At 43.6% G+C, this 14,961-nt stretch overlaps 1 protein-coding gene across 1 annotated transcript in view; it reads right to left on the reverse strand.

Annotated features, from left to right (window-relative positions):
• Positions 1 to 14,961, reverse strand: part of SCARF1 (scavenger receptor class F member 1) — a 135,049-nt gene that overhangs the window by 82,670 nt on the left and 37,418 nt on the right. Inside the window, exon 2 of the mRNA XM_082245150.1 lies at positions 10,998 to 11,059. Within this exon, the coding sequence (XP_082101276.1) occupies positions 10,998 to 11,059 (62 nt within the window). The remainder of the gene's footprint in view (positions 1 to 10,997; positions 11,060 to 14,961) is intronic.

Raw genomic sequence — 14,961 nt, forward strand, 5'->3', positions numbered from 1 at the left:
GAGTAATAGAAAAAAATTATGAAAAAAACCTCTAAAAGATATGGGTGATGGAGTAAGCAGCATGGATAAAAATAGACAGAATAAGAGAAAACCCTGAAAAAAACCACCAGAAAGGGAAAAGAGAAAAGGATCAAGTAACAACCTAGAAAACCCAAGATGATTGCAAAGAAACAGCCGAATGAAAAAGTAAGTGGACCTGGATCGGGGGAAAGAGTAGATATAGCCAAACCCAAACCAGAAAGCTCCAAGATGTAGTGCCGCCACATACCTCAGGCCGCCCATGGAAAGCCCCCAGCATTACGCAGGCTTGCAAAAAAGAAGAGCATCACTCAAAGTGCGGTGGACGTTGATAGCATCCACCGCTGGAGAGGACACCCAAATGCACGCTTGGAGATGCATTTGTGGCGTGCAAGAATGACATCATGCATGCGATGCACAGAGTGGCCGCCCATCCGCACCCCCACACCGGAGAAGCGAGGGGACAACGGCAAGGCCCCCTGTGTGCATCGCAGCTCCCAGGAGGACAACAATGGCCCACCCAGCAAAAAAGCACATGTAGGATAATGCAGTATACCACAATATGAAACATGATAACATAGTATAGAAATCATGTCAATGATGTAATTGAGTAAAAAATAGTAATAACAAAACAACACAGGACCACCTATTGTAGGGGGTCCCAACAAAATGATAGCTGGACAAGGAGGGTAAGTCACAAGAGGTAATTGCTAAAGAAGCTGGCTGTTCACAGAGTGCTGTTTCCAAGCATAATAATGGAAAGTTGAGTGGAAGGAAAAAGTGTGGTAAAAAAATGAGCACAAGCAACAGGGATTGTTCTCTGGGTCCCTGAATTGGACTTAGCTGCAACATTTAGCTGGAGGTATATTCACTGATAACTAATTAACATAATATTATTTGAAGCTAGAAATCTTTCCATCTCTATTATGGTTATTGTTATATGCTGGTTAGAGTAATTCCTCTGCTTTAAATAACTTTCATTAGATTACTGGTTAATTTCCCAGGAAGGGAATCCCTTCTGTTCACACAGGCCCTGTGTTGGATGGAGGCACTGCCAATTTTATTATAAAACCCATTCTTCCACTTAGCGCTTAGCGAACGTTCTAGTTCTCTTATTTGACAACATGTTTAGTGCAATATTCTGTTTGGGGAAGGCCATTTCTCGTATCCCCCCCCCCCCCCCCAAAAGGGGGCTACATATTATTTAATTATTTGTATAAAATATATATATTACAAATAAACATTTATAGATTTACAACAGAGTGTATAAATGATCTTGAATTGGTAAAGCATAGTGAGCTTCCTACTTAGGAAGCCTGGCAGTTCTGCTCTGACCCCAAATTTACTGACTGCTAATACTGGATGCTTCCTAAACATGATCACGACCATTCTTCCTGGGCCAACTTTAGGCCCATTTCTATAATTTAATATCAATATTGACATGAAAATTCTCCCAAACATTTTAACATTTGCATTACTTATTGACTCAATTAATTAAAAAAGACCAGGTTGTGCTCCTGTCACTTGATATAAATAAGGCGCTTGACACTTTATCATGGCCCTATCTCATGACCGTCCTCCGTCATTAAGGGTTCGGTTCCCACTTTTTAAGCTGGATAGCGGAGTTATATGATTCCCCTCAAGCTAAACTTAAAAATTATGATTTTGTATTGTCCTATCCATAGGGGCACCCGACAAAGCCGTTCGCTTTCCCTACTTTTTTTTTTAATCTTAGCATCAGAACCCAGTTTGTATTAACCTGGACATCACAGCTATCAGCACAGTGGACCCTTCTCATAAAATATCACTTTTTGCTCATGACATGACCCTGACATCTCCTAGAATTTCCCTACCAGATTTGCTATCCTTATTAGATCCTTTTGCTTCACTCTAGGGACTTTGCGTTAATCCTGCCAAGTCTAAGGCAATGTCAGTCAATCCTTCACCTTCCAAACTGGCTGATTTGAAGGGAGCCTTTCCTTTTCACTGGCTCACTTCTCTGCCATACTTGAGAATTCGGCTCACCCTGACCTATGAGGTACTTTATATTCCTCCTTTATTCAGGATATTGACTGAGATTTTGTCTCCCTGGCCTAATTTCATTGATCTATTCCTCAATAATATCTTTCAGAAGGCCCCAGCTGCCACCATGCCATCTTCAGTTGGAAAATGAAATGGGGGTGTGGCTGGACCAGGAGGACAGGCAGATCATGACCCTGGCACTATTTAAGAGCTCTAAGATTGGATTTTAATTGGAAAACGCCTACACAATCCTATACAGATGGTACTATACAATGGCAAGGCTGGCTTTCTTTATTCCTGCCGATTCCCCCAGTGGCGTAGCGTGGGGGGTGCAGAGGGGGGCGGCCGCACCGGGCGCAACATTTGGGGGGGCGCATCCCGCACCAGTGTCACTCTAGCAAACTTTAAAAATTCTTCCTAGCGTGTCACTCCAGCCGCCATCTTCAGGCTAAACGATGGCCGGCCGGCGCCCTGTTATTGGGCCAACATTGTCGTGTGCGGCAGCGGGGCTGGCCAGTGACAGAGCCCCGCCTCGCTTCTGGAGCCCGCCTCGCTGTCTTCTAAGTCAGCTCTGCATGTGCCTCCGCCCTGCCTCCTCTAAGCTCTCACAATCCTCCCCGACCCGCCCCCTGTAAGGGCTCGTCTTCACCATGTGGCAGAGCGGATGGATCATGAAAACAGGTAAGTCATTTTGCTGGCTGCAGGACTAGACACAGCCTGGGGAGGAGGAGGCGTAGTTAACAGTGTAGTGTAGTGTAGTGTAGTGGACAGTGTAGTGTAGTGGACAGTGTAGTGTAGTTTAGTGGGTAGTGGACAGTGTAGTGGGTAGTGTAGTGTAGTGGGTAGTGTAGTGGACAGTGTAGTGTAGTGGACAGTGTAGTGGGTAGTGTAGTGGACAGTGTAGTGTAGTGGGTAGTGTAGTGGACAGTGTATTGTAGGGTAGTGGGTAGTGGACAGCGTAGTGTAGTGGACAGTATAGTGGACAGTGTAGTGTAGTGGACAGTGTAGTGTAGTGGGTAGTGTAGTGGACAGTGTAGTGTAGTGCGTAGTGTAGTGGACAGTGTAGTGTAGTGGACAGTGTAGTGGATAGTGTAGTGGACAGTGTAGTGGGTCGTGTAGTGGACAGTGTATTGTAGGGTAGTGGGTAGTGGACAGCGTAGTGTAGTGGACAGTGTAGTGGACAGCGTAGTGTAGTGGACAGTGTAGTGGACAGTGTAGTGTAGTGGACAGTGTAGTGTAGTGCGTAGTGTAGTGGGTAGTGTAGTGGACAATGACGTGTAGTGGGTAGTGTAGTGGACAGTGTAGTGTAGTGGACAGTGCAGTGGTTAGTGTAGTGTAGTGGTCAGTGTAGTGTAGTGGAGTGTAATGGTCAGTGTAGTGGACAGTGTAGTGGACAATGTAATGTAGTAGGTAGTATAGTGTACAGTGTAGAGTATTGGAAAGTGCGGTGCAGTGTAGTGGACAGTGTAGGGTAGTGTAGTTTAGTGGACAATATAGTGGTTAGGGTAGTGTAGTGGACAATGTAGTGTAGTGGTCAGTGTAGTGTAGTGGTCAGTGTAGTGTATTGGAAAGTTTAGTGTAGTGGACAGTGTAGTGGGTAGTATAGTGTAGTGGACAGTGTAGGGTAGTGTAGTTTAGTGGACAATAAAGTAGTTAGTGTGGTGTAGTGGACAGTGTAGTGTAGTGTAGTGGACAGTGTAGTGTAGTGGTCAGTGTAGTGGTTAGTGTAGTGGTCAGTGTAGTGTAGTGGTCAGTATAGTGTAGTGGTCAGTATAGTGTAGTGGACAGTGTAGTGTATTGGAAAGTGTAGTGTAGTGGACAGGGTAGTGTAGTTTAATGGTCAGTGTAGTGTAGAGGACAGTGTAGTGTAGTGGGCAGTGTAGTGTAGTGGTCAGGTAGGAATCAGGTAGGTCAGTGTAAGGGTCAGTGTCGTGGACAGGTAGGTCAGTGTAGTGGCCAGTACAGGAATCAGGTATGTTAGCGTAGTGGACTGGTAGGTCAGTATAGGAATCAGGCTGGTCAGTACTATTGTAGGAAGGGACTCAGGGAGTGCTAAAAGTCTGCAGGTTAGGGGGCGCAAATGACTTGCCTTGCCCCGGGTGCTGACAACCCACGCTACGCCACTGGATTCCCCGCATTGTTTCAGAGGATGCTCCCAAGTTGTAATGTTGACACACATTTGGTGGTCTTGCCTGACGGTGTGCAGACTTTGGGTCATGTGGCTTGATGTCTCTGTGTTATCAAAATGTATATGTTGGCTTGGATCAGGTATTTTCTTCCTAGCCTAGCACTATTTTTATGCTTGCTGGCAGACAATATTAGGCCACTAGTTAAGATGATACTGTCTGTGCTAAGAGAAAAGTGCGTCCCTCCTTTCCCTCATCCAATCATAGACCACAATATACATCAACAGAAATATGCTTTGTAAAGAAGAACTTTTTTTAAGTAGAGCTATAGGCAAAACTTTTTTTTCAATTTTGGATAGAGCAAGGGAAGGTTATAACCCCTATAATATTTTTTTTTTTGCCCTCTGTGTCCCATTGCAGAGATTTCCCTTCACTTTCTGCCCCACAGACAAACAGGAAGTGCCCTGCAAATTAACTACTTGAAGACTAAGCCTTTTTCTGACATTTCTTGTTTACAAGAAAAAAATCTGTATTTTTTGCTAGAAAACTAATTAGAACCCCCAAATATTATATATTTTTTTTAACAGAGACCCTAGAGAATAAAATGGCTGTCATTGCAATATTTTATGTCACAGTGTATTTGCGCAGCGGTCTTGCAAACGCAATTTGGGAAAAAATACACTTTAATGAATTTAAAAAACAGTACTTATCCCAATTTTTTCATATTATGTGAAAGATGATGTTACGCCGAGTAAATAGATACCTAACATGTCATGCTTTAAAATTGCGCATGCTCATGGAATGGCAACAAACTACTCTACTTAAAAATTCCCAAAGGTTACCTGTTTAGAGTTACAGAGGAGGTCTACTGCTAGAATTATTGCTCTCGCTCTAACAATTGCGGCTGCGCTGACTTTGGACTTGATAAAACATAGTAGACCAACACCAGCAGATGACATGTCTCCCCAAATCATCACTGGCTGTTGAAACTTTACACTGAACCTCATGCAACTTGGATTCTATGCCTCTCCACTCTTCCTCCAGACTCTGGGACCTTTGTTTCCAAGTGAAATGCAAAATTTTCCACAGTCCGTGATGATTTGGGGAGCTATGTCATCTGATGATGTGGGTCAACTGTATTTTATCAAGTCAAAAGTCAGCGCAGCCCTTTACTAGGAAATTCTAGAGCACTTCATGCTTCCCTCCACTGACCAGCTTTATGGAGATGCTGATTTAATTTTCCACCAGGACTTGGAACTAGGGATGATCGAACTTTTGAAAAGTTCGGTTCGACCAGAACACCCGAATTTCCTGAAAGTTCGGTTCGGATTTCAGAACCCCATTGAAATCAATGGAACCCGAACTTCTGGAATCAAAAAACACAATTTTGAAGCCCTAAATCCCAATAAATGCCCCTAAAAAATGCCTAGGGTTCTGGATCATGCCCCAGGGACTATTAATCACACAAAAAAAAGTTCTTAAAAATTGTCATTTTTGATAGAGAGCCAATTATTGAAAAAATTATTGAAAAAAAAATGAGATTTCTTTGGATTTAGTGTCTGGTGGGTCTAAAACGTGTACCTGTGAAGTTTCAGCTCTGTAGCATGTCCAGAACCAGAAAAAAAAGATTGTTTGTATTAGAATTAATATTGAACAGGGATATGGCTCCGCTATTTTCACACCTTGCTGGTTTTGCAGCAAGCGTTTTTGGGCATTTTTTGGGGGTTATTGGAGGCAGGCATAACATCAGAACTTCTGTGTATGGGCATATATACAAACACACATGTCTGTATATATACACATACACATATATAGGTGTGAAAGTAGCAGAACACTATACACTAGGAATTTGGCAGGGCTATCTTATATACTGGAGGCGTATTCACTAATGATTGGCCTCTGGACCCCCTAGTCACTCCAATCACATTCCTAGCATTCTCCTGCCCCCTCAATTGGCTTTTACTGATGGTTCTGGTCCAATCACAGGCTTTTAAAGCCCATTTCCTGTCCCATTGCATTTTGGTCGGTTCTGGTTGCCGAATTCCGAACTTTTTCAGCAAAAAGTTCGGAATTCGGCCGAATTTCGAACAGCCAATGTTTGGGTCGAACCGATGGTCGACCCGAACCGTTCGATCATCCCTACTTGGAACTAGCGCACACTGCCAAAAGTACCAATACCTGGTTTAATAATCATGGTATCACTGTGCTTGATTGGTCAGAAAGCTCGCCTGACCGTAAACCCCATACATAATCTGTGGGGTATTGTCAAGAGGAACATGAGAGACACCAGACCCAACAATGCAGATGAGCTGAAAGCCACTATGAAAGAAACCTGGGCTTCCATAACACCTCAGCAGTGCCACACAGGCTAATTGCCTCCATGCCATGCCGCAATGATGCAGTATTTTATGCAAAAGGAGCCCCGACCAAGCATTGAGTGCATACTATACTGTACATGGACATACTTTTCAGTAAGCCAACATTTCTGTATGTAATTTTCTGAGATACTGAATTTTGGGTTTTCACTAGCTATAAACCATAATCATCAAAATTAAAAGAAAGAAATGCTTGAAATATCACTTAGTTTGTAGCACATCTATATAAAATATATGAGTTTCAGTTTTTGAATTGAATTACTGAAATAAATTAACTTTTTGATGATATTCTAAGTTTATGAGATACACTCTCTGAGATGAGCATTTTTATGAATTTTTGGTTTCTGTTGATATATTCCTCGCATATAGGAAATGTATGCACTGTATGAATTAGAGATAAACACACCGTTTCTTCTCTTGAGAGATATTCTTTAGAATGATTGCTAATTCTATTAGAATGTCATGTTGATCTGAATGTACAGAGTAAAGCACGCCTATATGATTCGTTTTGCATATGCAGGACTGTATTAATTGAAACACTTATTTTAAGTCACATTTAATTTCAGAGGCACAAGTTACGTATGTGTTCGCTTCTGCGCACGAGCACGGAGGGATGGGGCTCTTTAAAATTTATTTTTTATTTATTTTAATATTTACATTTTTTTTTCTCTAATTTAATTTTTTCACTGTCCCTTTTTATTTATTCATTTTATCACTTTTATTGCTGTCACAAGAAATGTAAACATCCCTTGTGACAGTAATAGGCAGTGACAGGTACAGTGGAGAGATCTGAGGTCTATAAGACCTCAAACCCTTCCTCTGCTCTTAAAAGCAATCAAAACTCCAAGATCGGCGTTTATTTAATATTTAAAAATCTTTAAAACTGGCGCCTTTAAGATTCCAGTAAACCCTGAAGTGACATTGTGACGTCGTTTTCGGGTTACTACGTCTCCCGGTGGGACGAGAGATCCTGGGCAGAGCCCAGGCAGCGGGAGGGGGGATGTCCACTCCCGCTGCTTGTAATAACAGCTGAGCAACTGCTTAGATGCATTGGTTGTTTTTACAAAAAAGCCGACCGTTGGCTCTAAAAAACGGTACCGGGGTAATGCCTGCACCCTCACTTGAAGCAGGATGATGTACAGGTACGTGATTTTGCGGCAAGTGATTAAGGGAATTCCTTGGGGACACCAAGGTCACCAGAACTAGTGTCCCTATTAGAAGATTTCCCCTCTATTACTTTTCTGGGGACAACCCAAAAATTGGGATTTTCTTTTACTTATAAAGGTAAACAGTACAAATAGAGAGGGGGAATCTCCCTAATGGGGGCACAGACAGCAATAACAAGCATTCTAATCTATCTCCACTCTATCCAAAACTAAAATGAAAAAAACTTTGCCTTAGTTATATTTTAAAGACTAAGTCCAGCTAAACATAATAAATCAAATGTGTGTGATTTCCAGTGAGCTAAAGTTGAATTCCAGATATTGAGTTTTTTTGTGGTAGATAAATTGGTCCAGTTTGGACCATTGTAAATATGCATTTGCCATACTTGAAGGATTCCTGTTGTTACCACTACTACAGTAATCACTTCTGTCTTCTGGGACCCCTGCCCAGGGACTGCCCTGCTGCATAGTAATCACTTGCTTGCTTGGCACATGTGCTATTACAGTACGCCTTGGGAATGAAAGGCATTCTCTGATTGGACGAGGTAGAGAGGCAAGGCAGTGTCAAGATCTATACCTGATCCGATCAGAGAACTCTTTGCAGTAATGAAGAAAAATGCATGGCGTTTTGTGAATAGCTCCTATGCCGTGTGAGCGACCCCCTTTATTTATTATGCAGTAAGGAAGGGCCTTGACACAGGACCCATAAGACAGCTGCAATCACTGTAGTAGCAGTGACTACTACAGTAATTCTCTGCTTAGCTTACACAGCGGTCCCACAGGTATGGCATATGCATACTTTCATTGGTCATAGATGGACTAATGTAACTATGCAAGAAAATCCATACCTGGAATTCAGCTGCTAATAACCTCCAAGTAACATATATTTGGGCAGTTTGTCCTCCCCCATTCCCATGTAGTCTTTTCCATAATTTTTTTTTTTTGCAATGTTTTGTACAGTATACAAAAGCATAAACAATATCAAATAAATGTCAAAAAGCCAATGCTTCCTCCAATATAATCAAACGCCATAACATAGTAACCAATGAGCAGCTAAATCAAGAAGAATTTGGCTTCCCATGTAGTCTTTACAAAGCTAAGTGAGTCTTAAGCCTCGTACACACGCAACGATTATCGGCCGTCTTTTGTCCAGTGTTGTTGTGTTGGTTGAAATGTGCTCTAGACTGCACACGAATTTTCTCGGCCAACAAAAACCAACTTCAGAAGTGATGTCATGTGCTAGTTAACTTTCCGTGTGTTTTTTCTTCTCTGAGCATGCCCAGTCTTGCTCATCTGAATTTTGTCTGCCGAAATCTGTACTGACTGACGGAAAATCGGCCGTTCTGTTGACGGCCAACAAAAATTTTATAGCATGCACACCAGATTTTGTTCGGCCGAAAAGTCGGAGTCGGTTGTCGGAAGCATCATACTAACAAGCCGAAAATCGGCCGATCGGACGTTGGCCGAAAATTCACGGCCAACAATCGTTGCGTGTGTACGAGGCATTACTTTCTCACTTCTACTGCTGCATTTTCTCTTATGTACAATGTAGCAGACTAGACAAGAGGATGAAACTAGGAACTTTGTAGTTAAGATTTCATCACCAGAGTTCCTACGATGTATGAGAAGCTAGCGAATGATTCAGCTTGATCACAGCCTTCTCTTTTTGTATGGAACTATCTTTTATGAAGACAATACCTTTATTGCGACATTTGCATTAGCTATAGATCTGCTGGTATTACTACAACTCACATACCACTGAAATACACTATATTGTCAAAAGTATTGGGACACCTGCCTTTACATGCACATGAACTTTAATAGCATCCCTTCATCTTAGTCCATATGGTTCAATATGGAGTGGCCCACCCTTTGCAGCTATAAAAGCTTCAACTCTTCTGGGAAGGCTGTCCACAAGGTTTAGAAATGTGTCTATGGGAATGTTTGACCATTCTTCCAGAAACGCATTTGTGAGGTCAGGCACTGATGTTGGACAAGAAGGCCTGGCTCACAGTCTCTGCTCTAATTCATCCCAAAGGTGTTCTATCAGGTTGAGGTCAGGACTCTGTGGTGGCCCAGGTCAGGATTCTGTGCAGGCCAGTCAAGTTCCACCACCCCAAACTCACTCATCCATGTCTTTATGGACCTTGCTTTGTGCACTGGTCCAAATCATTTGGCGGAGGGGGTATTAGATTATGGTGTGGGGTTGTTTATCAGGGGCTGGGCTTGGCCCCTTTAGTTTCAGTGAAAGGAACTAATAGGGCATCAGCATACCAAGACATTTTGAACAAATTCATGCTCCTGCCTTTGTGGGAACAGTTTGTGGATGGCTCCTTCCTGTTCCAACATGACTATGCACCAGTGTACAAAGCAAGGTCCATAAAGACATGGATAAGCGAGTTTTGGGGTGGAGGAAATTAACTGGCCTTCACAGAGTCCTGACCTCACCTAATAGAACAACTTTGGGATGAATTAGAGTGAAGGCTGCGAGCCAGGCCTTCTCATCTAACATCAGTGCCTGACCTCACAAATGTATTTCTGGAAGAATGCTCAAACATTTCCATAGACACACTCCTAAACCTTGTGGACAGCCTTCCCAGAAGAGTTGAAGCTGTTATAGCTGCAAAGGATGGGCCAACTCAATATTGAACAGGAAGGAAAGAAAAGGGTGTACACCGCTCCAAAGATGTCTGCAATTAAAGATCCCAGAGAGGGCTGTAGTAATCCTAAAAGTGGGTGCTCGTTAAGGTCCGTGGCCCGGAGAATCCATGTAGCAAGAAAAGAAAAGCGGCACCTCCAGCAGTTAGGAAAACAATGTTTATTGAAGAATCGTAGGTCCAACACATGACATACAGGACAACACACTATTCAGCAGACGTGTTTCACACAAAGTGCTTAATCATTGCTTATGATTAAGCACTTTGTGTGAAACGCGTCTGCTGAATAGTGTGTTGTCCTGTATGTCGGATGTTGGACCTACGATTCTTCAATGAACATAGTTTTCCTTACTGCTGGAGGTGCCGCTTTTCTTTTCTTGCTACAACTCAATATTGAACCCTACAGATTAAGACTGGGATGCAATTAAAGTTCATGTTCGTGTAAAGGCAGGAGTCACAATACTTTTGACAATATAGTGTATATAGTATATTACTACCTCTTATTAACAGACTTTGTTCTGAAAGAGACTATAAATTGCACAGTGGCCCAGAACAGTTTGTTCCTTGTCATCATTGCTAGTGGCATCCTATCTTCTCACGTTATTCTGAACACTTTAAAAGATTTGTATTACTTACCAGCTGTACACGCTCGCCCTTCCTGTTTCCAGCCGGGGCAGCACACTAAGGCCTTGGTGATACTAAGGGAAGGGAGAAGCAGGAAATGGATTAGTTTCACCATTTTGTTTCAATGACATCCTGAAATTAAAGTCCAGTCAGAGGAAAAGAAAGATGCTCTAATAAACACTATTATAAGCATCTTCCTATATTTCTTCACTTCCCTTTAAACAGAGTTCCTGAGCTCACACAGATGCCGTACAGAGAACACCACACACTAAGTGACCAGACTTAGGGTTTATGAGGATTTTTGTACTGGGAGATGTATACGGGATTCCATTGCTGACCTTCTTCTGATAACGCCAGTTAAATGGCTGGCTATCATTCTGATAAATTGGCCTTAACACTTTGTAAGTACCCCATATAACTATGCAAAACATTACGTTAGAGCTACTACTGTACATAAATGTTTGAAGTTGAAAGTATTTGACCCACTGGATCAGCAGGGCAAATAGCTTTTTTCAGAAGTTTAGCAGTGGCAGCCTATGTTGTCATGGAGGCATTCATAAACCAGGCTGAACCAGAAAGGAATATAATGAAAAAAAAAAAAAAAAAAAAAAAAAATCACTGCAATCCTTGTGCAATAATGCTGCAATATCTATGTACACCCAGTGGCTGCTATCACTGAAAATGCTTTCACAACATCAAAGTAATATATAAACCAAACATAAGTGCTGCGCTTCTCAGTGTACCATAACATATTGTGATGTATAAGATACAATAAAATTCCTAACTATTAATATAAACAATATAAAGATGAAGAAAATGTTGAAAATTGTGTGCAGTCCGTGAAGGAATCTAAAAGTGACTAAATATAAACTCCAGGAAAACCATTCCCAAAATAAGTGCAAATTGGCAATGAAAGTGCTTGTGCTCGCCTCCTGCAGTTAAAGATGGCCGCTCACCTTACGTTTTGACCCATTTCACCAGCGGGTCAAAACCAGCAGTTCCCCTCTGGGAATATAAAAAAATCCTGGTGTACTGTGGATGGTAAACATCCACTATCCCTCTTACTTCCTCCAAATGGCTAAACCCCCAATCGCTCTGCACACAAACAGGTTTACAAAGTGGGTAATATATAGGAAAGAGATGGCAAACCACATAAAAAATGTTTAAAAACTCACAAAAGGGGCACTTATAGCAGTGCAGGCTGGACAGACATAGAAACCTCGGTTTCGTGTAACAGAGGTGGCTGCGATGTGACGTCAGAAAAAGGGTTCCTCCCCCTATACGAGTTACGTCAAGACATAGACTTCTTCAGTAGGGGTGGAGCTAAGACGTCAATCTGCTGTTATATATACTACCGGAATCAATTGTTCCCCATGCACACACCAGCAGCTGATCCGCCAATCACCCGAGGCCCGCCCAGGATATTGCCGGAAATTGCGTGGCAAGGGAAGGGAGTAACTGCACAGACTGCCACTGGTGGAGGCGAGCACTTTCATTGCCACTTTGCACTTATTTTGGGAATCATTTTCCTTGACTTTATTTTTAGTCACTTTTAGATTCCTTCATGGACTGAACACAATTTTAAACATTTTCTTCATCTTTATATTGTTTATATTAATAATTAGGTATTTTATTGTATGGTATACATCACACAAGGTTATGGTACACTGAGTAGCATAGGAATATAATCAAGTCTGAATAAATCACCCTCTACTGCTGTCTTTGTGCTCCCTTGACATATAGACAATGAAAGTGCTAGACTTGATAAAATAAACTAATACTATTGATCAAATCAACCCTTCTCCAAGTCTGTGTAATGCTCCTGACTTACACGACACTTTATTGTAGAACTATAGGCAAAATTTTATTTTTTCATTTTGGATAGAATAAAGGAGGGTCATACCTAGGGATAGACCGATATGTTTTTTTCAGGGCTGATACCGATATCAATATTTTGGTCACAACGTATCGATATCATCCGATATGGGCCGATATTTTGTACATTTAAAGTTTTGAAAAAAAAAAAAAAAGACAATTTTTGACACAAATCTGGTACTGAACATGTTAATTTTTGTTTAATGCCTAATGGCTGGGTTGCTGGCACCCTGTTGTGGGTGGGTGGCTGTCTGGCACCCTGTGGTGGGTGGCTGGCTTGCTGGCACCCTGTGGTGGATGGCTGGCACCCTGTGGTGGGTGGCTGGCTGGCACCCTGTGGTGGATGGCTGGCTGGCTGGCACCCTGTGGTGGGTGGCTGGCTGTCAGGGCACCCTGTGGTGGGTGGCTGGCTGGTTGGCACCCTGTGGTGGGTGGCTGGCTGGCTGGCTGGCACCCTGTGGTAGATGGGTGGCTGGCACAGGGTCTGTGGGTGGCTGTCTGGTACAGGGCCTGTGGGCGGCTGGCTGGTACAGTGCCTGTGGCTGGCTGGTACAGGGCCTGTGGGTGACTGGCTGTCTGGCACCCTGTCTGTGGGTGGCTGGCTGTCTGGCACCCTGTGGTGGGTGGCTGGCTGTCTGGCACCCTATGGTGGGTGGCTGGCACCCTGTGGAGGGTGGCTGGCTGGCACAGGGGCTGTGGGTGGCTGTCTGGTACAGTGCCTGTGGCTGGCAGGTACAGGGCCTGTGGGTGGCTGGCTGGTACAGGGCCTGTGGGTGGCTGGCTGGCTCACTGGTACAGTGCCTGTGGCTGACTGGTACAGGGCCTGTGGATATGGGTGGCTGGCTGGCACCGGGCTGCTGTGGATGGGTGTATGGCTGTGAAACACTCCCACGAGACTAGTCCCGACTCCAGACAAGGCTGTCCAAGGCGAGGGAGGCGGCCTAAGAAGGTCACAAAAATATTGCCAATATCGATATATCGGGGAAAGTGCATATCGGCCTTGCTGATAATCGGTCTATCCCTAGTCATAACCCCTGTCAGTTTATTTTTTTGCCATCTGTGCCCCATCGGGGAGATTTCTCTTCACTTCCTGTCCTGGCCAAAACATGAAGTGAGAGGAAATCCCTGCAAATTAAGGGAATCTCATGGAGCCCCCCAGGTCACCAGAATCAGTGTCCCCATTGGAAGATCTCTCCCCTATTACTTTTCTGGGGACAAACCAAAATTTGGGATTTTCTATTTTTATCACTTTCAATGATGAATGGAGAGGACGAATTCCCTAATGGGGGTTAAGAGAGCAAGATAAACCTGACAAGTGTTCTAATCATGTCCCCTCTATCCAAAACCCCCCAAAAAATGGCTTTATTTATACTTTAAGGCTTCTTTCACATGGGCCTTCTGATCCGGTCTGCCTGTCAGTTTTTCAGGCGGACCGGATCGGATGCTCCATGCAGCCCTATGGAGCGGCGGATGTCAGCCGGGACATCTCCGCTGACACCCGCTGCTATCCAATCTAATCCTGTCTGTGAAATCCGGATGGATGGAAACCCTATTTTTCCTCTGTCTGAAGGATCGGATAGGATCGGATAAAAATGGACAGGCGTCCATTCTCATCCGATCTCGGAGATGAGCGGAGACGGAGTTGTCATCCGTCTGCTCAGCGGGGACCAGCGGATCGATCCCCGCTCAGCAAAACAGACTCCGTTGGGCGCACCGCCCATGTGAAAGGAGCCTAAGGGTTTCTGTCTTCTGGAAAGGGGTTTAACCTCTTAGCGACCACCCTATAGCAGTTTTACTGCTACAGGGCGGCAGCTGTACGCAAGATCACGTATATATACATGATCCTGCACTTCCGGGTAGAGGGCGCGAATGCACGCAGCCGCCAGCTCCCTTGATGTCCACCGCAACCCACCGATCATCAGCCAGAGAGGCAAATCTGCAATCTGGTTATGTAAATAAGGTAGATTGCCATTCTGACAGGAGGGAAGACATGGATCCTGTGTCTCTGCAAAGCAGGGACTAGGATCCATGTCTTTCCCAAGTAAAAGCACCTCCCACAGTTTAGTAAAACACTGGCTAGGCACACAGTTAACCTTTTGAT

This window comes from Pelophylax lessonae, assembly GCF_965119305.1.
Source record: "Pelophylax lessonae genome assembly, chromosome: 2".
NCBI lineage: Eukaryota > Metazoa > Chordata > Amphibia > Anura > Ranidae > Pelophylax > Pelophylax lessonae.